General features: G+C 39.2%; 1 protein-coding gene and 1 pseudogene across 2 annotated transcripts in view; one reads left to right on the forward strand and one right to left on the reverse strand.

The window, feature by feature from the left end:
• LOC121464906 (cytochrome P450 3A11-like) overlaps nucleotides 1-27,128 on the reverse strand; it is a 138,465-nt gene that overhangs the window by 91,219 nt on the left and 20,118 nt on the right. Inside the window, exons 8-13 of one of the 2 annotated variants that reach the window (XR_005976582.1) lie at nucleotides 26,521-26,648; nucleotides 25,559-25,628; nucleotides 10,816-10,976; nucleotides 9,509-9,735; nucleotides 7,894-8,056; nucleotides 4,967-5,149 (exon numbers count right to left, since the gene is read on the reverse strand). Coding sequence is in view for 1 of the 2 variants with exons in the window: in XM_041678012.1 (XP_041533946.1) it covers nucleotides 5,054-5,149; nucleotides 7,894-8,056; nucleotides 9,509-9,735; nucleotides 10,816-10,976; nucleotides 25,559-25,628; nucleotides 26,521-26,648 (845 nt within the window). In the remaining variant the exon portion in view is untranslated. Of the gene's footprint in view, nucleotides 1-4,863; nucleotides 5,150-7,893; nucleotides 8,057-9,508; nucleotides 9,736-10,815; nucleotides 10,977-25,558; nucleotides 25,629-26,520; nucleotides 26,649-27,128 lie in introns of those variants that run through there. The other variant, XM_041678012.1, reaches the window with a different exon arrangement.
• LOC121464640 overlaps nucleotides 1-27,128 on the forward strand; it is a 267,159-nt pseudogene that overhangs the window by 28,807 nt on the left and 211,224 nt on the right.

Below are 27,128 nucleotides of genomic sequence, written 5' to 3' on the forward strand. Positions count from 1 at the left end.
ATAATAATCAATAATAGTTGTTTGTAGTTATGTTAGTTAGATTTTCTAGATGTGCACTGATATGTATCAGTTAGATAGATTTTCTTCATATCTTTCAAAGACTACATTTATGTCTTTGAATATGGCATTTTAAATGTTCTAATAACTTAGAGCTTTTCATGACAATGAGACACGTCCGCTCCTGGCAGCACCAACTACTTCAAGAGGAAGATGGGCATCAAAGAGGCTCGTTATGGAGCTTGATAGCCATTTGGGCAAGAAACTGCTCTTGCCTGGACTGTTGCATAAACTGGACACAGAGAACCCTCAGAGAGAGGACTGCTGAACTTGCCTAAAGGTGAGATGATCTTTTGGGGTTCCTGATTCATGAAAGAGTCTGTGAGACATTCTGCAGGACACAGCAGATAGTGACCTAACTGCCTTTGAAATTTCCTGCTTCATTGAAATGTCTGCTGGAAACTATGGGCCTGTAGGCAGAAGATGGATGCCCTAATGGTACAGAGGAACTTTGGGTGACTGTCCAGTTAGCGAAATGTCTCTGTGATTTCTAGAGTTTTGTAAGATGCTTACTTCTCATTTACTTAGGTAATATTATATCCTTCTGGAGTCTTTGATTGTGTTGAAGAAGAGATAGATATGTTTTTCCTTAGTTATGGTAAAAGATAAAGTAGATGTAAATATTGTAACTATCATTCTGCGTTATAACTGTTTTGTTATATGTAATTTTGCTATGTTAAAGTGAAAGCCTTTCCTTTTTGTTTAAACAGAAAAAGTTGAAATGATGGAGGAAGGTCATTGGCTAATAAAGAAATTGCAGGCTTTAGAACAATTGGTACAGGAGCAATTAGATGCTCGACATATTGAGGAGTCAACTAGGCCTCAGAATTCTCCTGTGTTTGTTGTAAAAAGAAATCTGGTAAATGGGAAATGATGACAGATCTAAGGGCTGTCAACAAGGTAACTCAACCTATTGGCCCTCTACAGTTTCGAATTCCTCTGCCTTCTCTGTTACCAAAAGGATGGTCTCTTATATTTATTGATTTAAAGGATTGCTTCTTCACTATATCTTTACAAGAAAAGGATAGAGAAAAATTTGCCTTCACAGTGCCTACTTACAATAACGCTCAGCCTACTAGGAGATACCAGTGGACTCTCCTCCCATAGGGGATGCTCAATAGCCCAACCCTGTGTCAATACTTTGAGTCAGCTGTTGGAAATAATACTTAGGCAATTCCCTAAGTCTATAATTTACCATTACATGGATGGCATTTTGCTATCGGATTCAAGCATAGATACTTTAGAAAGAATGTTTGAGGAAATAAATATAGTTTTGCCTAAATGAGGATTACAAATTGCTCTTGAAAAGATTCAAAGAGGAGATTCTGTTAATTACCTAGGTTACAGAATAGGTTTACAGAAAATTAGAACACAAAAGGCACAAATTAGGAGAGACTGATTACAGACTCTTAATGACTTTCAAAGATTGTTAGGAGACATTTCCAGTCTATGACCATCTGTTGGGATAACACCTGATTTAATAATTCATTTAAACAAAACCTTAGATGGTGATAAAGATTTGAATTGTCCGATAGAATTAACAGCTGAAACAGAAAAAGAATTGACAATGATTGAGGAAAAATTACAAGAGGCACATGTGGATAGGGTGAATCCAAATCTTAGTTGTATTCTAGTCATATTGCCTTCCAGAATTTCTCCTACAGGAATTTTAATGCAGAGGGAAGATATTTTAGATGGACCTTTTTACCACACAAACCAAGTAAAAAATTAAAACCTTATGTGGAAAATGTCTCTGAATTAATTATAAAAGGTAAACTGAGGCTTCATCAACTAGCAGGTATAGATCCACCAGAAATTATAGTACCTTTCACTACTGGTGAAATAAAAGAGTTAATTTTAAAGAACCTCTTAATATAGTTACTGATTCACAATATGAAGAAAGAGTTATCTTGCATATTGAAACCACTGAATTTATACAAGATAATACAGAATTGACTTAATTGTTTATTCAGGTACAGGACATAATCAGAAATAGGCTTCGTCCGATGTACACAACACACATTCGATCCCATATGGGTATTCCAGGTCCTCTAGCACAAGGTAATGCAGAAACTGATTGTTGATTGGAAGCATGTTGCAGGCCTCAGAATTTCATAAAAAAATCACATCATTAGCAAAGTTTTAAAGAAAGAGTTTTGTATTACATGGCAACAAGTTAAGGAGATTATAAAGAGATTCCCTACTTGCTCTTTATATAACCAAACACCACTACATGCAGGGACTAACCCAAAGGGTACTCAAAGAAATGAAATTTGGCAGATGGATGTTTTCCACTTTGCAGAATTTGGAAAATTAAAATATGGCCATCATGGGTATACCTGCACAAATTAAAACAAATAATGGTCCAGCTTATGTCTCTAGGAAAATGAAGTGGTTTTTTCTTAAATATTAAGCATTTTACATGTATACCACACAATCTTTTTTACTTATATTCATAAGTATATAGAGCTGGTTTGGAGTTGGAAATCTGGCTCAGTCCCTCTTTAATTCCAAGCCTGTTGTTAAGAGAAAAACCGAGAGTTTCTGTCTCATATCAAGAGCCATGATATGGGACAGAAGGCAAAAAGAATTTAGAAAACATCTTTGCTTTTCTTCATATCTATCATGCCTTTCATTGAATATATATGTCTGTTTAGGTCTATATAATTAGTGTTTAAGTTTTCCACAATGAACAATGAATTTTCCTGCAGTAATCTTTGAAGTTTCCAGGAAGAAATGGGGACCCATAACAACAACTCCACCTGGTAGATATGATGTCATGATACTGATAGTGCTGCTACAAGACCTGTTTTGGGTACCAGCTGCACAAGACAGTTCCTACTTGGTTAGCTGAAATGGCGCACATCTTATACAACATTCTGGCCAGACCTCCACAAAATACTCAAAGACTATTTGCAGTCTTACCAGACATTATTCTTGAAATTTAACCATCATTTTACTTTCACAGGATCCCCTAGAAAGAACGTTGCCCCCATGACAGCTGGAAGTAATTTTTTTTTAAGATTTATTTATTTATTATGTATACAGTATTGTCAGTATTCTGTCTGCATGTGTGCCTGCAGGACAGAAGAGGGCACCAGATCTCCTTACAGATGGTTGTGAGCCACCATGTGGTTGCTGGGAATTGAACTCAGGACCTTTGGGAGAACAGGCAGTGCTCTTAACCACTGAGCCATTTCTCCAGCTCCTGCTGCTGGAAGTAATTTTAGAGGACGATGTCTCCTCTCCCAGCAAAGTTTGTCCTCAGGTTTAGGGACATCATTTAGGGGTTGATTATAATTGATGTATGGTTGAGAGTTGGGGGAGGAATTTTATAAGCTCAGGGATCTTTTTGAAAAAAAAGAGGGAAAATTGGATAATGGGATAATAGATTGGTATTTGTGAGTTATTATGTATAGAAAATTACAAAGGCATAGATTCTTTTTTTTTTTTTTTGGTTTTTCGAGACAGGGTTTCTCTGTGGTTTTGGAGCCTTTCCTGGAACTTGCTCTTGTAGACCATGCTGGTCTCGAACTCACAGAGATCCGCCTGCCTCTGCCTCCCAAGTGCTGGGATTAAAGGCGTGCGCCACCACCGCCCGGCTCATAGATTCTTGTATATGAATACAAAGTTAAATTATATTGAATATTGTATGCACGCATGCGTCTACCTCTGTTTAAAACATTTATATATATATATATATTTACCATATTGCAGTGTACATTTCAAATCTGATCAAGATATTTGTACATTGTTTACATTTGGAGTCATTGTCCTCATTTATTGCATAGTTGTTTACTGTCTTAATCTTTATGTTAGATAGGTATTAAGAATTATAGAGCAATAGTCATCTATGTTTGTCATATTTATAGTTATACTAATTGGGTCTTTTTAGATACATAACGATTATATTCCATATAAATAGATAATCTTCAACTTCTTCAAAGAGCTGTAGAAAATGGCATTTAATCTAACTTAGAGTTATGTGGTAGTGAGACACAATTGCTCCTGGCAACACTGATCTATTCCCAAGAGACTGTTGAGCACCCAAGACACTCCACTTGGAGCTTGTCTTCTTCTTGGCAAAACCAGCCTCTGGGCAAGGAACTGCCCATACTTCAACTACTGAAAAATACATAGTATCTGGAAATACATAAGCGGAACTGTCAAATCTTGCTAAGACAGGGCAATACGGTTTTGAAAATTTTCTTGCCTTTAAAAATAATCTGTCAGTTATTCTAGGCCTTAGCTAAAGTTGTTTGCCTCAACGTTGCAAATGTGACTTTGGGTGATTGTCCAGGTAGCCAGTTGTCTCTGTGATTCGTTGCATGTTTTGGAAGTTGTTTGATTGCACTTCCTAATTACTCAAATAACATTGTTTCCCTTCTCAAAACTTCGATGAGGTAGAAGACTATATAAATGTAGTTACTTTCCATTCATGACTTGTCCAAGTTATTTATTATACAAGACTTAAGCTAGTTAGAATAGGATATTTGCTCTTATTGTATATAATTTTGTAGTAGGTTTGGAACTCTCTTACTTAAACAAAAGAGGGAGGTGCTGCAGGAGCTCCTTTTGCTCCTTTAGCCAATAGCCTTTAAGATACCAGCCTACTTGGGCGTGGTCTCTTTGGCTTGCAAAAGCAGTGGTAGCCATGTGCTCCCTCTCTTGCTTCAGACTCTGCTTCTGACTACCATACTCTTTTCCTGGTCATGCAGGGGGCTGTTGTCCAGGATGGTAATCTGTAAGTTTTCCCCTTTAAATAAATAACCCTTCTATTAATCATAATTCCAAACTGGTGTGGGATTGTTTTGTGACATTCTCCTTTATTTTGACAATGAGAAAGCTCAATGGATGTACTGAATCCTTAACCATGCACCAAGTCCAGTTGATTAATCCTCATCTTCATCTGTGTTTTATTCATGAAGTAAATTAAAGATTCCAATGTTCTTGGACACCACCTGAAGAGGAACACTGCAGAGTCCTTGAGGGAAAGTCATGCTCCAGTTATGAGCACATCCCGTGGTACAACCTTTAGAACAATGGGTTTTTCTGGTTTAAGAAGTGGTTTTCTGTGTAATTTCAAGGGAATCTGCAACCATGCAAGAAAAAAAATTGAGAATCAATGAGTGAGCCAACAACAACCCATATTGAAAGGAATGATGTTTTGAAGGTACATCTAAGCTGCATTTGAGGTCATATGCTTGGACTTCCTTATCTCCAAGCTGTGTCCATTAGATGGTGAAAAACATGCTTCCAAATATGCATAAGGCAATATATTTATTGAGACTCTATGGTAGACAGGGATTGAGATGAAGCCATGCTTATTTACGTTATTTCAGTTTTATACTACTTTAGAGTAAAACTGTTAAAATTTTTAAACTTTAATTTTTGTTTTGTTTTATTTTTTTCAAGACAGGGTGTCACTCTGTACCTGAGTCTGCCCTACATCTCATTATGTAGACCAGGCAGGCCTTGAAGTCACAGAGATGAGTTCTGCCCGTGAGTGCTGGTATTAAATACATGAGCCACTAAGCCTGGCCAATTTTACATATTTGAGCCTGATTCTTAGTTACTATGTCATATTGTTTTTTTGTAAGTCCTGAAAAGTTATTTTTTGTTTGTTGACATTTGCAAGTTAACCATGAGAGGATACATTTCCACTCTATGAACAGTCCTCACAGCCTAGATCAAATGTCACTAGTACAGTTGTGTCCATTCAGATAAGTCTTTAGGAGGAGAGATATTTGCTTGCTTTCCTAGCATCTATTATGACTTTGAAAGATGGGATAAATGAAGAGTTTTGAGTCCTGTGTTTTCAGTGGTGCTTTAGTCCTATGCTATTCAGAGACAGAGGGGAACAGTGGAGTAATCTTTTGTTCACAAGAGAAGGGAGGATAACAAAGTTGTCATGGAGATAGAGATGAGTCAAATTTAAGATGATTGGAGCTTGCCAGAGCATCTGCCTTTGAAAGATGTTCCATTGGCTCTCAAAACTTGAACTTTGCTTTGTCTGTCCTTATCTCTGTACATGCTTATGATTTAAATGCTTTAGGGAGAAAGTAGTAAAATAAGTGAGGTTGTGGGTTGACTAATCTACATAACTTCCTTAAACCACAAATCACAGAACAAATATTTCCATCCCTCTCTTCATTCAATAAAACTAATTGACAAAGAGAAGGCACATTTTAAACACACAAATCTCTTAAGTTTTAGCCATACCTTTGCATGAAACAGGAATAAATTGTTCAGGAAAATGCAAATGCTTTCTCTAAATGTCCTATCATATTCTTTTAAAATATTAAGTAGTATACATTTGTTTTCCATGAGGCATAAAAAAGAGATGTACATAAAATTTATACACAAGTGTTATCTGTTATTTTAAAATTAGTTTTGATGTTTTTATGAAAGAATATTAAAATTGTAAGCTCTACTTCAAAACATTTACCAAAGGCTTTCAATGCACAAATTCTCCACAAAGGATCATTGGAGTTGGTGGAAGGAATGATATGAGGTGGTATAGGAAAGATACAGAATATCCTTCAATACTGAGAGAAAAAGCACAACCAAACTGGAGGCTTTAATGACAAAGTATTAGCACAGGTGATAAATACAGCGTGCAGAAGCCAAAAGTAGAATATAAAGCACATGAGGAAATACATCCAAGAAGAAGATTCATTTGCAGAATTTACAAGAACTTGAATATGAGAGAAGAATATGGAGGAAAAAAGAATACATTGTTTATGGAAACATGACAGATATTTGTTTCTGGTGCAGAGGTCCTGAGAAGTGAGGCAGAACCAGCAAATGTCTCATAAGGTTGAAAATCATCCATGACCAGCAACTTTGTTAAGATTTATTTTTTATTGTATGTGTAGGAATGTTTTACCTGCACATGTGTTTGTATACCACATATGTGCAGTCTCAATGGAAGCCAGAAAAGAACACAAGCAGCCCTGGAAGAGGATTTACAAATGGTTGTTAGCCAACTTTTGTGTACTGGGAAATGAGCTCAGGTACTTTGTAAGAGCAGCTAGTACTCTTAACCACTGAGCCATCACTTGAGCCCTAACATTTATGTTTTACAATAATGATTCTCAATTTAGCATCCCATTGAAAGCCAGAGATGGGCTTTTAAAGCCAAACTCTAGGTAAAGAATTTTAGGATTTCAGACATGATCTCCAGGAATCATGAATTTCTGTTTTTGCTTCTGATGTGGGGTATTCTGTAGCTCCTGCTGGCTTCAAATTCACTATGCAGCCAAGGATTACTTGAATTTCTGATCATCTTGCCTTATCCTTTTGAGTACAGGGATTGCAGGTATGCTTCCTCAAAGCAGCTTCATGCATTTCTGGGGATGGGAACCAGGTCTTTGTGCATGCCAGGTAAGCACTTTGCCATTTGAGAAATATATATGAGTTGTAAAGTTCCTCAGTGATTCTAATATACAGCCAGTAGTTGACAGGACTGTCAGAGGAGGGCTTCTGTGAGTTCTGGAAGAATAGTGCACCACCCAACAAACAGGAAGCCATGATCACTGAACCGCTTTATAGCACATGGCATAACAATTTTCCGTGGACATGACAGGAACTACAAAGAGAATGCACATAACCCTGTCATACAGGCCTGCACTAACTCTTCATAATGCTACAGTTGTACTCTATATTGATTCAGCACCAGAGGCCCATCAATTCTTCCTTGGATACAAATAACTCATTAGGTCATAAAACAAGTTAGCAAACCTCAAACAACCAGATTCAATTTTATACACAGAACCTTCAGTTGAAAAATGTCTCCCATAAAACATTATTTACAGAGATAGTTTTCCCCCTCACCTGTGTTTCCTTACAAGGCTGGAAGGAGAAATTCTGCAGGAGTTTAGTGAGAGCAAGTTTCATGTTCATGAGAGCAAACCTCATGCCAATGCAGTTCCTGGGTCCATACCCAAAGGGCATGTACACATAAGGATTGATGCTGCCCTTGTTCTCCTTGCTGAACCTGGAGACACGAGTAATAACAAGTTAGAAAAGGATAGAAGCATAAGATCTACATCCATGAATTTACCTTCAGACATCTAACCAGACATACAGGGAGAATAGTAAAGGTTCACTGAACTGATTCCTGGTATTTGACTCTGAGAATTGTACAGTAAAAGTCCGTTTTGTCCCCCTTGATCTAAAAAAGTTTCCATATCTGAGATAAGACAAATGCTTTAGACAGAAAATGTATCCTATGTGCCCACTAGTGTTATGTGGTAGGGATAATGAACCACTGTCTGATTGGATCAGAGTTCCAATTTACAGTGGTATTTAATGCCTGATACTGTAAATCTGGAGGTTATATGCACTAGGGTCGAATGTACTACTGTTGTTTTGCTAAGTGGACATGGTATCAAACTGTCTTCTGAATATTCATGTTTATACACAAAAACTAGTGCTACTATTAGTCTCTGTCAGAGAAGCTTCTGATTGCAGTGGGAGACAGTTAACACAGAAACTCATAACTGCTCAAAATGCTGAGAATGAGTGATGGTGGAGTGCTCAGTGCTTAATGGGACATCTGTATCATCCCCTGCAAGGCTCATGGAACATCTCAGAAGAGGGGGCAAATGACATAAGATCCAGGGAATGAAAGGGGTGCTGTGAAACACTATCTTCTGGACCTGAAACAGCCATTGTACTTATGAATTCACAGCAACTGTGGTTGCCTACACAAGGCTAGACCATTTTGATACACTCCATCAAGGATTGGGGAGGGAGTTTGTAAAACATCACCTCTGTGAGGAACTATTGACAATCAATGGTTCCTGTAGTGGGAGGATATTCTTTTTAATGGTGTAGCTCTTGGTGAGTTGTCCATTCTGCAGTAAATAACTACTAGACCTGTGCTTATGCAAGCAACCCCAATTAATATCATGAGTCACAAGACAATAGGACGACATGAACAGAGGAAGACTTGATGGGGACAAGCAGGGCTTCAACAAGTGTGCAAGGGAGAAGTGGTAGGAGGCGAAAATGACAAAAATACCTTATACATACATGCAATTGTCAAAGAATAAAAAATAACCAAAATACTCTTTACATACATGCTATTGTCAAAGAATAAAAGCAAATGGGGAAATACATGTCTAAACTCCTAATGTCTCTTCAAGATAATGCTGGGTTCCATCGCTCAAAAGCATGTGTCAGTTAGACTGAAGGAAAGCAGGTTCCTGCCTCACTCTTAAGTTGGTCATTTGTTACTTGATGAAGGAGAATTAAAACACTGTATTTAAATTCTCATTTTTTCTTCCCATCTCTCTTCCCTTTTCCTTTTTCCCTTTCTCTCATTCTCTTCACAGAATGCAAATGGATATTAAATCCCATTTAGATCATCTTTTCATAAGAGACACTATAGTATATACAGCCCAGCACAGTTCAAAGTGGGTTCCAACTACTGGAATTCTAGTACCTTTCAGGGTGGAATTCTTCAGGCTCCGGCCAGTACTGTGGGTCACGGTGAAGAGAAAACATTGGTATCATCACTATTGACCCCTTGGGAATAAACACACCACCCATTTCCATATCTTGTTTACAGACTCTCTCAAGTCTGTCAGAAATTGGGTATAATCTGAGCGTTTCACTCAGCACCATGTCGAGGTACTCCATCTCCATCACTTTATCATAGCTGGGAGGTGCCTGGGAAGAAAGAAAAAGGTTTGTTCTGAGATTTTAGATTACCTTTCAATTGATCTGTATTGTACTGCTGAGATCTCAGTAGTCCAAAGTTGAACTGAGCACTGCAAAGGTCATAGGCACTTATAATACATTTTAAAAGATTTTAAAATTGTTTTATTTTATGAGTGTAGCTGTTTTGCCTACATATGTGTATGTGTGCCCCATAAGCACAATGTCCACAGAAGTCAGGAGAGGGCATCAGATCCTTTGTGTCTGACATTATATACAGTTGAGGATTGCCATTTGGGTACTGGGAATCAAAACCTGGATGGATTTTCTGAAAGAGCAGCCAATGCTCTTAACCATTGAGCTAGCTATCCAGTCTCTTACAGAATGGTTAGAATAACTATCACTTGGGCTTTAAAGATATCTCAATTTATGAATTGTCTAGTATGCAATCCTGAGTTCAGATACATATCATTCATAAAGCCAGACATAGTGGCTCACATCTATAATCCCAGCAGGGTGGGGGAAGGGACAGAGACAGGGCATGCCTGGTGATCCTTTTCCAGACTGCCTAACCAATTTGATGATCTCCAGATTCGGTGAGAATACCTGTGTCAAAAACCATGGTGGAATACTGAGAATTCAAGAACAATTGCAGTGGGTTTTTGATCCTACTGCACGTACTGGCTTTGTGGGAGCCTAGGCAGTTTGAATGCTCACCTTACGAGACCTGGATAGAGGTGGGCAGTCCTTGGGCTTCCCACAGGTCAGGGAACCCTGATTGCTCTTAGAGCAGATGGGGGGGGGACTTGATCGGGGGAGGGGGAGGGAAATGGGAAGCGGTTGTGGGGACGAGGCAGAAATCCTTAATAAATAAATAAATAAATAAATAAATAAATAAATAAAAAAACCATGGTGGAGAGTGATTTAGAAAAATATCCAGTACAGGTCTTTGATCTATGCATTCACACTTTACACACACACACACACACAAACGCACGCACGCACACACACACACACACACACACACACACAGCATTTTTTGTGAAAAGAAGGATTTCTTTTTCTCTTCTATTCCAAGCACCATCCATTCACCTTATTGGGCAGAGCCACATCGATCTCCTCCTGCAGTTTCTTCTGGATATCAGGCTGAGTGGCCAGTAAATACAGGGCAAAGGCAAGGGTGTTGCTGGTGGTTTCGTAGCCACCAAAAATAAAAATAACTGACTGGGCCATAATTTCTGCGTCAGACAGAACTGAAAGTAAGAAAACATTTCAGGAAAGTCAGGTCAGGGTGTACAACACAGAAGAGATAAGGAGATAATCAAACAAGGCTCCTGTTTCGCTAGAGAGAAATATGGAGAAGTCACTCAGTCACCCTGGGACCGTTATCACTTTGACATCTATGTGACAGCCAGAGAAGGAAAAGATTGGTTCAGTCAGGATGCCCCAAGGTTTATGCTATGTTCCTCCTCATCATCAGTGGGCAGTTTCAAGACATGTAGCATATTCTGTTTATAGGATTTATTTTTATTTTTAATTTATATATATTTGTGTCTGGGAGTTTTGGTTGACTTTGAACTGAGTCTTTATTGTACTCTTGAGTTGTCAGTAGATGCAAAGTTGACTTAGCATAACAAAAGATCTAGGCATTTACAACACATTTTAATGAATTTTTAAGTTGTTTAAGTTTATGTGTGAAGGTGTTTCACCTACATATATGTTTGTGTATGTGTATTTGTGTCTGTGGATGGGTGCCATGTGTGTGTTTTGTGTGTCTATGGTGTCCAGGAGAGAGCATCTGATTCCTTAGACATGGAGTTTTAGAAAATTGTGAGCTTTCAGAGGCAGGTGCTGGGAACTGAACTCCAGTCCTTTGCCAGAGTTTAAGAATTTTAATTAATTAATTAATTAAACATTTTCACCTCCTCCCATTTCCCTCCCAATCCCCCCACTCCTCTTTACCTCCCTCTACAGTCCTAAAAGAAGTCAGGGTGTCCTGCCCTGTGGGAAGTCCAAGGCCCTCCCACTTCCATCCAGGTCTAGGAAGATATGTATCCAAACAGACTAGGCTCCCAAAAGCCAATACCTGCAGTAGGATCAAAACCTGGTGTCATTATCATTGGCTTCTCAGTCAGCCCTCATTGTCAGCTACATTCAGAGAGTCCGGTTTGATCACATTCTTGTTCAGTACCAGTCCTGCTGGGCTTGATGAGCTCCCATTAGATCAGTCCCACCATATCCATGGGTGGACACACCCCTCATGGTCCTGACTTCCTTTCTCATATTCTTCCTCCTTCTGCTCAAGTAGACCTTGGGAGCTCAGTCCAATGCTTCATTGTGGGTCTCTGTCTCTATCTCCATCCATCACCAGATGAAGGTTCTATGGTGATATGCAAGATATTCATCAGTGTGGCTATGGGAGAAGGCCAGTTCAGGTACCCTCTCCACTGCTGCCCAAGGACCTAGCTGGGGAAATCCCCTTGGACACCTGGGAACCCCTCTAGAGCCAAGTCTCTTGCCAACCCTACAATGGCTCCCTTAATTAAGATATCTTCTTCCCTGCTCCCATATCTACCCTTCCTCCATATCAACCATCCCATTCCTCTAAGCTCTCTCCAATCCTCCCCTTCTCCCTTCTCTCTCCCCATCTCTTTTTCCCCCAACCCGCCTCCACCTCCGTGCTCCCAACTTCTGCCCAGCGATCTTGTTTACTTCCAATATCCAGGAGGATAAATATATATTTTTCTTTGGGTTCACCTTCTTATTTAGCTTCTCTAGGATCATGAGTTATAGGCTCAATGTCCTCTGTTTATGGCCTGAATCCACTTATGAGTGAGTACATACCATATTCATCTTTTTGGGTCTGGGTTATCTCACTCAGTAAAGTGTTTTCTATTTCCATCCATTTGCATGCAAAATTCAAGATGTCATTGTTTTTTACCTCTGAGTAGAACTCTAAAGTGAATATGTGCCATACCTTCTTTATCCATTCTTCCATTGAGGGGCACCTAGGTTGTTTCCAGGTTCTGGCTATTACAAATAGTGCTGGTATGAACATAGTTTAACAAATGCTTTTGTAGTATGATTGGGCACCTCTTGGGTATAATCCCAAGAGTGGAATTGCTGGATCCTGAGGTAGGTTGACTCCCAGTTTCCTGAGAAACTGCCACACTGATTTCTAAAGTGGTTGCACAAGTTTGCATTCCCACCAGCAATGGATGAGTGTTCCTCTTATTCCACATCCTCTCCAGCATTGGCTATCATTGATGTTTTTGATTTTAGTGATTCTGACAGGTGTAAGATGGTATCTCAAAGTTGTTTTCATTTGCATTTCCCTGATCGCTAGGGTAATTTTAATTCTTAACCTTTGGTAGGGGTTAAGAGTTTTAATTTTAATTTTATTTTTAATTATCTATCCAACCGGAGATGGTGGGACTGATCTAATGGGAACTCACTAAGGCCAACTGGACTGGGACTGAATGAATATGTGAACAAACCAGACTCTCTGAATGTGGCTGACAATGAGGGCGGACTGAAATGCTAATGATTATGGCACTGGGTTTTGATTCTACTGCATGTACTGGTTTTTTGGGAGCCTAGTCTGTTTGAATGCATACTTTCCTAGATCTGGATTGAGGTGGGAGGGCCTTGGACTTCCCACAGGTCAGGGCACCCTGACTTCTCTTAGACTTGGAGAGGGAGGGGGAGTGGGGGAGTGGGAGGGAAATGGGAGGAGGTGAAAATATTTAAAAATTAAAAAAAATAAAAAAAGAATTTTAATTTTAATTCTTCACCTTTGGTAAAGGTTAGGAGTTTTAATTTTAATTATCCATTTATGTATGTGTACAAACATGTTTACAAGTGCCCATGAAGAGCGGAACATGGAATAGTTTATATAGCTAGAGTTATACACAGTTGTAAACCTTTTTTGGCATGAGTGCTGAGACTCTGCTGTTGCTAAAGTTTCTTTCCCAATTAGTGTAAGTCCTTGCTTCTAAATTGAAGCTGTACTATAAACCCACAATCAGTGGGTATTTTTAAAGTTAATATCTATTTTAGAACTTGAAAATGAAAAAAGAAGATCAGAGGATATGTATCTCAGTAAGTGGAGAGATAGCCTGGCGTGAATAATGCCATGGGCTCAGTCCCCAGTACTGTATAAACTAGGCATGGTAGGACAGAAGTTAAAAGGTCATTCTCAGGCACACTATGAATGTGAGGCCAGCCTGGCCTACATGAGACCTGGTCTGAAAAGGAGCAGGACATATAGACCAATTTGAAGTTAGTTAATCACATGAAAGTGTTTAAAGTGGATAAACTGGAGAGAATTCCAAACAAAACACATGATGACTTTAAAAAGCAAATTTGGGGACCTAGACGATCATATTGCTATATATAAGCAGTTGTGTGCACTAGAAATAAGGAAATAGGTAAGAATGGAAGACTCCCTTTACATTAACTTCTGATGTTCACATCTAGAATAAAGTCTGGAAATTAACAACCATGATAGTAATAATGCTTTTAAATTAAAACATAACCATAGTTGGGAGGCTAGAGGTATGGTTCAATAGGTATGAGCACTTGTTGCGCAAGCCTGAGAACCTCAGTTTGAATCCTCAGTCCCCATGTACAATGCCTGTGTGGTAACACACTTCTGTATCCCTAGCTCTGTGGATCATAGAGACCTCTGGCTGCCAGCCTAGCTCCAGGTTCAATAAGAGTTTCCATCTGGAGGAAACAAGGCAGACAGTGATTGAGGAAGGTACTTTGTGCCTTCCTCTGAAATCCACAGAGATATAGGTGTGTAAGCATGAGCACACACTCATGCACACATGCATATAGTATCCAAAGAAGATAAAAAGTAATTTTTAAGTATGTGGAAGAATAAAGAGAACCAGTGTGCTTATCCAAAGAGGCTTTCCCCAGATGCAATGTTTTTAACATACAAACAGAAGTAAACAATCACTATAGATTAAGGTAGAGAACACATGCACAGCAGGGGTTCCCAGAAAGCATAAGCACTATTTGTATACATGTCTTCTGAATGGATGTTTATATTTAGATGTCTGGGCCATGTTCCCAGTCAGTGTTCTGGGAAAGACAGAAGCAGCACCTGTGTAGAGCTAGGTGACACACAGAGGCCACTGAAGACTCCCTTCATGTTTGGAACAAATTTGTGCCCATGTGTTTCTAGAAAATTCTACACTGAAAATAGCCATGTCCTTCTTTCAGTAACCTGACAGAGGTATTCTTCTGCTAGCCACAAATAGCATAAAGTATCGTGGGGGTAATTCTAACCAAGGAAGTGAAAGATCTATTTGACAAGAACTTTAAGTCTTTGAAGAAAGAAATTGAAGAGGATACCAGAAAAATGGAAGGATGTCCCATGCTCTTGGATTGGAAGGATCAACATAGTAAAAATGGCAATTCTACCAAAAGCAATCTATAGATTCAATGCATTCCCCATCAAAATCCAACACAATTCTTCACAGACCTTGAGAGAATAATAATTAACTTTATATGGAAAAACAAAAACAAAGGATAACCAAAACAATCCTATACAATAAAAGTACTTCTGGAGGCATTACCATCCTTGACTTCAAACTCTATTACAGAGATACAGTAATGAAAACAGTTTGGTATTGTCATAAAAACAAAGATGTTGACCAATGGAATCAAATCGAAGTCCCGGATATCAATCCACGAACCTATGAACACCTGATTTTCGACAAATAAACTAAGATTATGCAATGGAAGAAAGAAAGCACATTTAACAAATGGTGCTGGCATAACTGGATGAAAGAATGAAAATAGATCCATATCTATCACCATGCACTGTTGCGGGAGGTCCTCCCACTCCTCCAGCCTATCACCACTGAGATACCAGCCCATTGGGGCGTGGTCTCTCTCCCTTTAAAAAAGCGGCCACTTCCCTCTCCTCTCTCTCTTCACTTCCTGCTCCGCAGGCGACTAGACTCCTTTCCTGGTTGCGTAGAGGGCTGTTGCCTGGGACAGTGATCTGTAAGTTTTTTCCCCTTTAAATAAATACCACCCTAATAATCATAATCCCAAATTGGTGTGGCATTGTTTGTGACTTACGCCTTCATTTTGGCGCCCGACGTTTGGTTTTAGAACCTCTCCTCGCAGCCGTGAGTTCGGCTTGGTGGCCGCGAGTTCGGCTTGGCGGCCGTGAGTTCGGCTTGGTGGGAGCCCTCCCTTCCTCAGCTGCTGCCTGTGCCTTCCAGCGTTGGCCTTGGCCTCCTCACGTGGATTTAAACTCCACAGGCCCGCGTAGTCTCTGGCCGCGTGGTTTGCTCTTTTCTGAGTCATTTTTAAATCTCCCTTGCAAGCACAGCTCTTAAGTGGCGTGAACCAGAACACGCGGTTGCTGAAAGCTGCAACCCCTCAGGGTGACTCTGTCACGTGGAGGCATAAGCGGCTTCCAGATTGCTCTTCTCTACCCCTGGATTCTGGGTTTCTGGTTCCGTCTCTGGAATTGATTTAATTACATTTACTTTGTTGAGAAACTTGCATTTTCCAGTTTTTAACATCTACTAAGGCACTGAAACAGGACCATGTTTTTACCGCGACTCTGCAACTGCGCCACCTGCTGGATAATAGGTAATATTGCAGTTTTCGTTTCTAACGCAAATTTTACTGCTTTGTTTTCACTAATACAATGGATTAGTAAATTTATATTTACTAATACAATGAATTACATCATACAAGGTTTATATGATTATGGGGATACCTTAATTTGCTTGTTACTAGGCTTCAGTTTTCTTTTCCATATTCTATCATTAAGGAAGAATATGGCACTCCTAAGAACAATTGAATCTTTACGTACTAATAATGAACAGAAGAATATGGCACTCCTAAGAAGGATTGAATCTTTACTTACTAATAATGAACAGAAGAATATGGCACTCCTAAGAACGATAGACTCTTTACAAACTAATAATGAACAGAAGAATATGGCACTCCTAAGAATGATAGAATCTTTACGAACTAATAATGAACAACTAATTGACAGGATTAAAATTATTGAAAATCAGAGGTTATCTGAACAAGTGGATACTATGACAGACAAAATTGATTCCATATCCAAGGGTATTAGAAAGTTACCTGAAAGGGTTCAGGCTGTTGAATTTGACCTTCAGACTTTATCACAAAGTTTTGATAAGGTAACAGACAGAATGTACCTCCAAGATGGGAATCTACATGATATACAAGAAAAGTTTAAGGAGGACATGTTATCTTTGAAGGAAAAAATTAAAGCTTTGGAATCACAGGTGCAGAATGGGGACCAAAAAATTGATACCTCAGTGAAATCACTGGAAATATATACAGGTCAGGAGATTCAGGATTTAAGAGAGACAATGATAAAAAGATTTGAAAAGATTGGAGAAATTATTGCAGCTGGTGAACAGAGTAAGGAGGCACAAGGACAGGATACAATGCCTCCACCAGCTATTAGAACTGGCATACCCAGGGTTCTAGTGACATACCCTATACTTAATTCTGACAAAGCATCAACTTCTAAAGGCTCAAAGGGAGTCAGAGAAGCTAGATGGACACCAATAGCAATGAATTATCGGAAAGAAATTAAGCAAACTGTTGTTAATTTTGGCTTGCACAATGCATATGTAAAGGAAATGATAAGGACTTGGGCTTCTAATGCTAGAGCTACCCCCCATGATTACCATCAGTTAGTGTCCGCAGTTTTAGATAATGGACCTTCCTTGGTGTTTGGAATTTATTTCAGAGAAGAATCCAAACATATGGAACAGCAAGGAAGAGCAAAAGGTGTCGAGGTTTCCCAAGATCAAATTCTTGGTGCAGGAGAATATGCTGATCCACAGGTCCAAGCTCTTTATGATGATGAAGTACTGTGTCTATGTCACCAAGCAGCTTTAAATGCTTGGAATAGGATACAAGATCCAGCAAAAAGAGTTGAATCATATACCGCAATTAGGCAGGGACCGAGAGAACCCTTTATTGACTTTTTGCAAAGATTAATTAAGGCTCTGGACATAGGGGTAACAGACCCAGAAGCTAGACGAATACTTCTTGAATCTCTAGCTTTTGAGAATGCAAACATAGAATGCAAAAAGATAATTGGGCCTTTAAAGTCTAGATCAGCACCTATGGATGAATGGATTCAGCATACGATGAATGTTGAGACATTTAGCTATAATGACGAATCTTGGGTAGGAGAAGTGATTTCCAAAGCAATGAGGAGACGTCAAACTGCCAGGTGTTTTAATTGTGGTAAATTAGGACATTTGCAATGGGATTGCAGGCAAAGAATTTCTAGGAATAATGTCTCTTCTGGGAATGACAAAAATAGGAGACCTCGGCCTTCAGGTATATGTAGGAGATGCGGTAAAGGCCGACATTGGTCCAACGAATGTAGGTCAGCAACAGACAGATGGGGCAATCCGATATCATCGGGAAACTCCTTGGGGGGCCTCTCGCAGGCCCCCAAGCCAACAGTGGCCCAGTCATTCCCAGTCACAGTGGAGAACGTGCCTCACCAGGAAAATTAAAAGCTCCAATTTCTGCTGTAAAAAGTAATACTGGTCTAAATGATGAATTACTTGTGGAGGATGAGTCAAAAAACCCAGTAGGACAGAGTAAACGTATATTTTGGCAGACTTCTATTAATGATCAAAGACCAAAGCTAAGAGTCTGTATAAATGGCACTTTTATTGAAGGCTTATTCGACACAGGTGCAGATGTAAGTATCATTACCCCAGAATCTTGGCATCTGAATTGGCCTCTTCAAGAGGTAGATGTTCAGTTCCTAGGAATTGGAACCCTATCTCGTGTAAAACAAAGCACAAGATGGGTTGAATGCATAGGGCCCGAAGGGCAAATAGGAAGACTAAGGCCATATATAGCCAATATTGCCAAAAATTTATGGGGCCGTGACCTGCTACAGCAATGGAATACCCAGATTAACATTCCTGTATTTCCAGGAACTCATAATTCTGGGAAGGATATGATGAGGTATTATGGAAAAAGGTCACAGCCATTCAGGCTGTACAAGAACATACAGCAAATACCAAACCTGTAGAGGTACCAACAGCCCTACCTTTAAAATGGCTAACTGAGAAGCCAATATGGACCAAACAATGGCCTCTAGCTGAAGATAAACTACAGGCCTTGGAACAGCTGGTGCAAGAGCAACTAGATGCTCACCATATTGAAGAATCAACCAGCCCTTGGAATTCTCCTGTGTTTGTTGTAAAAAAGAAATCTGGTAAATGGAGAATGGTGACAGACCTAAGAGCTGTCAACAAAGTAATTCAACCTATGGGCCCACTACAATCTGGAATTCCTTTGCCTTCTCTGTTACCAAAAGGATGGCCTCTTATAGTTATTGATTTGAAAGATTGTTTTTTCACTATACCATTACAAGAAAAGGATAGAGAAAAATTTGCCTTCACAGTGCCTACTTATAATAATTCTCAGCCTAATAGGAGATATCAATGGACTGTCCTCCCACAGGGTATGCTCAATCGTCCTACACTGTGCCAATATTTTGTAAGTAAGCCATTGGAAAAAATTCGTAAACAATTCCCCAAGTCCATCATTTATCATTACATGGATGACATCTTGTTATCTGATTTAAATAAAGATACTTTAGAAAGGATGTTTGAAGAAGTAAAGAAAGTCTTGCCTAGGTGGGGATTACAAATTGCCCTGAAAAGATTCAAAGAGGAAATTCTATTAATTACCTAGGTTACAGAATAGGGTTAGAGAAAATTAAAATGCAAAAGGCACAAATTAGGAGAGACCGGTTAAAGACTCTTAATGACTTCCAAAGATTGTTAGGAGATATTTCCAGTCTACGACCAGCTGTTGGGATAACACCTGATCTAATAGTTCATTTAAACAAAACCTTAGATGGTGATAAAGATTTGAATAGTCCAAGAAAACTGACAGCTGAAGCAGAAAAGGAACTGACAATGATTGAGGAAAAATTACAGGAGGCACATGTGGATAGGGTGAACCCAAATCTTAGCTGCATCCTAGTCATATTGCCTTCCAGAATTTCTCCTACAGGGATTCTAATGCAGAGGGAAGATATTATTTTAGAGTGAATATTTATACCTAATAAACCAAGTAAAAAATTAAAAACTTATGTGGAAAAAGTCTCTGAATTAATTATAAAAGGTAAGCTGAGGCTTCGTCAACTAGCAGGTATAGATCCAGCAGAAATTATAGTGCCTTTTACTACTGAAGAAATAAAAAAGTTATGGGAAGACAATGAACCGTGGCAAAGAGCTTGTGCTAACTTTTTGGGAGAAATTAATAGCAACTATCCCAAAAGTGATAGACATAATCTCATAAAAAGAACTTCTTGGATTCTTCCTAGAATTGTACGTGATGCTCCAATAACTGGAGCCCGTACGTTCTATACTGATGCAAATAAATCAGGGAAAGCAGGTTACAAGTCAGATGAATTGAGTAAGGTGGAACAAAGCCCTTATAATTCTGTCCAGAAGGCAGAATTATATGCCATTCTTATGGTGCTAAGTAATTTTAAAGAACCTCTTAATATAGTTACAGATTCACAATATGCAGAAAGAGTTATCTTGCATATTGAAACCGCTGAATTTATGCCAGATGACACAGAGTTGACTTCATTGTTTATCCAGGTACAAGACATAATCAGGAACAGGCTTTGTCCGATGTACATAACACACATCCGGTCCCATACAGGTCTGCCTGGTCCTCTAGCCCAAGGCAACGCTGAGATTGATCAATTATTGATTGGAAGTGTGTTGCAGGCCTCAGAATTTCATAAGAAGCATCATGTCAATAGTAAAGGCCTAAAGAAAGAATTTTCCATTACTTGGCAACAAGCTAAGGACATTATAAAGAGATGTCCTACTTGTTCTTTCTATAATCAAACACCGTTGCCTGCAGGGAGTAACCCAAAGGGTACTAAGAGAAATGAAATCTGGCAGATGGATGTGTTCCACTTTATGGAATTTGGTAAATTAAAATATGTACACCACACCATAGACACGTATTCAGGTTTTCAATGGGCTACTGCCCTGAGCTCAGAAAAGGCTGATTCAGTAATCACACATTTATTGGAAGTTATGGCCATCATGGGTATACCTGCGCAAATAAAGACAGATAATGGTCCAGCATACGTATCTAAGAAAATGAAATGCTTTTTTGATTATTATAATATAAAACACATTACAGGTATACCAAATAATCCTACAGGTCAGGCAGTTATAGAAAGATCAAATCGTACTATAAAGGATATGCTGAACAAACACAAAGGGACCGAAAATACCCCCAGAAACAGATTACATAATGCTTTATTAACCTTGAATTTTCTTAACGCTAATGAGAAAGGAACGACAGCAGCAGAGAGACATTGGATAATGGAAAAGTCTGCTGAACTAAATCAACCGATTTATTTCAAAGATGTGCTGACCTCTCAATGGAAGCCAGGAGATGTGCTACGTTGGGGAAGGGGTTTTGCTCTTGTTTCCACAGGAGAAGAAAAATTGTGGATACCATCAAAATTAATAAAGTTTCGATTTGAAGAGGAGAAACCTCTTGGAAAGGAGAAATGACAACTTATCCACAATGACGATATTCATACAGGTGGTAAGAAAAACATATAGAATGGGGGCAGGGTTCTGTTCTTATCTCCACAGGAAAACACTCATCTTTGAAAAATTCAAGGGACCCTGGATATTTGGATACTGACAGATGGAAAAATACCTGCCCAATAGGAAATATCAAGAAAACTGAAAGGGTTGTGTAAGTAATATTAAACCATATTTCTAAAATTATAAAGCTGGTTTTGAAGTTGGACTCTGGCTCAGTCCCTCTCCAATTCCAAGCCTGTTAGTAAGAGAAAAACCCAGAGTTTCTGGAGTTTCTGTCTCATGTCAAGAGCCATGATATGGGACAGAAAGTAATATGAGTTTAGAAAACATCTTTGCTTTTCTTCATATCTATCATACTTTTCATTGAACATATCTATCATGCCTTTCAGTGAATATGTATACATATGTCTATAAATGTCTATATGATTAATGTTTAAGTTTTTCACAATGAACAATGAGTTTTTGCTGAAGTGACATTTGAAGTTTCCAGGAAGAAGATGGGGCCCCATAACAACAACTCCACCTGGTTGATATGACGTCATGATACTGATAGCACTACTACAAGACCTGCTTTGGGTACCAGCTGCACAAGACAGTTCCAACTTGGCTAGCTGAAATGGTGCACATCTTATACAACATTTTGGCCAGACCTGCAGAAAATACTCAGAGACTATTGGCAATTTTAAAAGACATTGATCTTGAAATTTAACCATCATTTTACTTTCACAGGATCCCCCAGAAAGAACGTCGCCCCCATGACTGCTGGAAGTAATTCTAGAGGACGACGTCCCCTCTCCCAGTATAGTTTGCCCTTGGGTTTAGGGACATCATTTAGGGGTTGATTATAATTAGTATGTGATTGAGGGTTGGAGGAGGAATTTTATACACTCAGGGATCAATTTAAAAAGAAAAGAGGGATGATGGGATAATAGATTTGTAATTGTGAGTTACTGTCTTTAGACAAATACATTGGTATAGATTCTTGTATATTGATACAAAGTTAAATTACATTGACTATTGTACGCATGCATGTTTCTACCTCTGTTTAAAACATTTTTTATGTATTGACATATATTGTATATATTTACCATATTGCAGTGTACATTTCTACCTCTGATTAAGATACTTATATAATGATTGTGTATTGATATATATTTACCTACTGCAATGTATATTTGTACATTGTTTATTTTTGGAGGTCATTGTCCTCATTTGTTTCACAGTAGTTTATTTTCTTAGTCTTTAAGTTAGATAGATATTGAGAATTATAGATTAATAGTCATCTAAGTTTGTCATTTATAATTAGACTAATCAGGTTCTTTAGATATATAGAGATTATACTCAGTATAGATAGATAATCTTCAACTTCTTCAAGGAGCAGTAGAAAATGGCCTTTAATCTAACTCAGAGTTTTGTGGTAGTGAGACACAATTGCTCCTGGCAACACCGCAAAGACACTCCACCTGGAGCTTTTCTTTTTGGCAGAACTGGCCTTTGGGCAAAAACATGCCCATACCTCAACCACTGACAGAGATACAGAGCATGCATCAATGGATAAAACAGGGCTGTCATATCCTGCCAAGACAGGGTAAGATAGTTTTGAAAAGTTGCTTGCCTTTCAAAATGGTATGCCAGTTATGTTAGGCCTTAGCCAAAGTTGGTTGCTTCAACGCTGCTAACGTGATTTTGGGTGATTGCCCAGGTAGCCAGTTGTCTCTGTGATTTGTTGCATGTTTTGGAAGTTGTTTTACTGAACTTCCAAATTACCCAGATAACATTATTTCCCTTCTCAGATCTTTGATGGGGTTGAAAACTATATAAATGTAGTTACTTTCTCTCATGACTTGGCCAAGTTATTTATTATACAAGACTTAAGCTAGTTAGAATAGGATATTTGTACTTATTGTATATAATTTCATAGTAGGTTTAGAACTCTCTTATTTAAACAAAAGGGGCACGTGTTGCGGGAGGTCCTCCCACTCCTCCAGCCTATCACCGCTGAGATACCAGCCCATTGGGGCGTGGTCTCTCTCCCTTTAAAAAAGCGGCCACTTCCCTCTCCTCTCTCTCTTCACTTCCTGCTCCGCAGGCGACTAGACTCCTTTCCTGGTTGCCTAGAGGGCTGTTGCCTGGGACAGTGATCTGTAAGTTTTTCCCCTTTAAATAAATACCACTCTAATAATCATAATCCCAAATTGGTGTAGCATTGTTTGTGACTTATGCCTTCAATGCACAAAACTTAAGTCCAAAAGGATTAAAGACCTTAATATAAATCTGACCACACTGAACCTGATAGAAGAGAAGGTGGGAAGTAGTCTGCAACACATGGGCACAGGAGACCACTTCCTACATATAACCCCAGGAGCACAGACAATAAGAGCAACAATGAATAAATGGGACCTCCTGAAACTGAGAAACTTCTGTAATGCAAAGGACACTGTCATTAAGACAAAAAGGCAACCTACTGAATGGGAGAAGATCTTTACCAACCCCGCATCAGACAAAGGTCTGATCTCCAAAATATATAAAGAACTCAAGGCACTAGACATTAAAACTCTAATTAATCCATTAAAAAAAGGGGTACTGAACTGAACAGAGAATTCTCACAGAAGTTCAAACGGCCAAAAGACAGTTAAGGTGATCCTCAACCTCCTTAGCGATCAGGGAAATGCAAATGAAAACAACTTTGAGATACTATCTTACACCTGTCAGAATCACTAAAATCAAAAACATCAATGATAGCCAATGCTGGAGAGGATGTGGAATAAGAGGAACACTCATCCATTGCTGGTGGGAATGTAAACTTGTGCAACCACTTTAGAAATCAGTGTGGCAGTTTCTCAGGAAACTGGGAGTCAACCTACCTCAGGATCCAGCAATTCCACTCTTGGGATTATACCCAAGAGGTGCCCAATCATACTACAAAAGCATTTGTTAAACTATGTTCATACCAGCACTATTTGTAATAGCCAGAACCTGGAAACAACCTAGGTGCCCCTCAATGGAAGAATGGATAAAGAAGGTGTGGCACATATACACTTTAGAGTTCTACTCAGAGGTAAAAAACAATGACATCTTGAATTTTGCATGCAAATGGATGGAAATAGAAAACACTTTACTGAGTGAGATAACCCAGACCCAAAAAGATGAATATGGTATGTACTCACTCATAAGTGGATTCAGGCCATAAACAAAGGACATTGAGCCTATAACTCATGATCCTAGAGAAGCTAAATAAGAAGGTGAACCCAAAGAAAAATATATATTTATCCTCCTGGATATTGGAAGTAAACAAGATCGCTGGGCAGAAGTTGGGAGCACAGAGGTGGAGGCAGGTTGGGGGAAAAAGAGGTGGGGAGAGAGAAGGGAGAAGGGGAGGATTGGAGAGAGCTTAGAGGAATGGGATGGTTGATATGGAGGAAGGGTAGATATGGGAGCAGGGAAGAAGATATCTTAATTAAGGGAGCCATTGTAGGGTTGGCAAGAGACTTGGCTCTAGAGGGGTTCCCAGGTGTCCAAGGGGATTTCCCCAGCTAGGTCCTTGGGCAGCAGTGGAGAGGGTACCTGAACTGGCCTTCTCCCATAGCCACACTGATGAATATCTTGCATATCACCATAGATCCTTCATCTGGTGATGGATGGAGATAGAGACAGAGACCCACAGTGGAGCATTGGACTGAGCTCCCAAGGTCTAGTTGAGCAGAAGGAGGAAGAATATGAGCAAGGAAGTCAGGACCATGAGGGGTGTGTCCACCCACCAATGTGGTGGGACTGATCTAATGGGAGCTCATCAAGGCCAGCTGGACTGTGATCAAACTGGACTCTCTGAATGTGGCTGACAATGAGGGCTGACTGAGAAGCCAATTATAATGGCACCACATTTTGATTCTACTGCATGTGCTTGCTTTTGGGAGCCTAGTCTGTTTGGATACACACCTCCTAGACCTGGATGGAGGTGGGAGGGCCTTGGACTTCCCACAGGGCAGGACACCCTGACTTCTCTTAAGACTGGAAAGGGAGGGTGAGGGTGGTTAAGGGGAGTGGGAGGGAAATGGGAGAGGTGGAGGAGGTTTAAATTTTTAATAAGTAATTAAAATATAATAAAAAAAGAAAACCTTCCCACTCATTTTCTGAGCGATGACCACTCACTGAGAACTTCCTCGTCCATAGACCAAGGAGTTATTGGTTACCTTTATGAGATTCTTTGTCTTTGGAATTAATTTGAGTGTTCATCATCAGCTGAAGAAAATCTACTCTGTGCTGGAAGCAAAAGAGAAGTTGCAAAAATAGAAGGTCAATGGTAAGGTCAGAGGTAGATCAGGAGTGCAGAAGCTCATCCTTCTTTCTGAGAATGTAGATCCCTTAAATTCACACGTGGTTAGTCTTGCTTGATTTCTTAAAGAACAGAAGGAACTGTAGCTGAACCCGGAAGCAATCCAGCTATTTATAAACACATTGCAATAAATTACAATAGATATAATTTTAAACAATAGCATTGATTTTTTGAAAATGTTTTTGTAGGAGATGAAAATAGTATTTCCCTTGTTTTAATCAGTTTTATCTGTTCTTAGAGATTGTCATAGATGTATACAATGAGATACAGTCATACCCACCCCATCATTTCCTCCATTTGATTCTTCTAGATCCCTTGTAACATTTCTTCTTCCAAACTTCATCACCCCTTTTTTTAATAACCCACTGAGTCCAAGTGCTGCCCATATGTCCCTGTATGTCGGGCCATTCACTGGTGGATGAAAAACCTATTGGTGGTTATACCCTCTCTCTGCAGCCATTAAGTGCCAAGAGTTCCCACCGAGGTGCAGCATTTGCAGAGGTCCTTCCTCATCTATGTTGGAGATTTGGTGGTGTTAACTTGTGCTGGTCCTGTGCCTTGCCATTTTTTCTTAATTTTAATCCTTACAAAGGACACTCTTCATTTGTTTTGCTAAGGGTTAATTCCTGACTTATTCTCAACCAGTGTTTCAAAATTCCAAATTTTCCTCTCCCAGAAATAAAAATATCCCTTTTCTCTCTCTAAATATAACCTTTTCTATCTACTTTTATTGATAGATGAAGTGAAACACACAGCTCACATGTTCACAGCCCAACATATTACAAACCCTGTACCTCTCAGGAGACCATCACTTTTTACCTTCTCATCAGAGTTCAGCCGGTTTTCCTTCATTCTAGCCACAAATTTTTTGAAGAATGCTATCGAATCCTTTGGGTATCTGGTGACATTTAACATCTCATATATTGGTGTAAGAAATGGAAAGAGTACTGGAAAGGATAGACAAATAATAAATTTTAGTGGAAATACAGGTTTTATGTAGTGAAATCATGAAACAATCTGAAGAATAAGTCATCAGTGTCTCAACCAAACCATTCTCTCTGTGACGTTGCTCACACTGGGTCACCACCATAATGCTCCTTCTGCATTGAGGAGTAGTGAAAGGAACAATTCTGACTCTTGGATTTAACTCTGCTCCTGTAGTTTGTGTGGATCCAAAATATAGACAGGGCCACTGACATGGTTCAAGAGCTAACAGGACCTGCAGAAAAGCCTAACAACCTGAGTTTGATCACTGCATCCAACACTGTGGAAGTAGAGAATCAACACATGCCCACACTGTGGAAGTAGAGAATCAACACATGCCATATAAACACCAAAGCACATGTCCACACACATAGACAAATAAATCAATAAATTTCTTCTTAAGCTAATAAATAAACAAGTAGAGACATAGATAGCTTTCTTAT

This window comes from Microtus oregoni, unplaced genomic scaffold, assembly GCF_018167655.1.
Source record: "Microtus oregoni isolate MIOR12 unplaced genomic scaffold, Mior012 000029F_ref0000214, whole genome shotgun sequence".
Taxonomy (NCBI): domain Eukaryota; kingdom Metazoa; phylum Chordata; class Mammalia; order Rodentia; family Cricetidae; genus Microtus; species Microtus oregoni.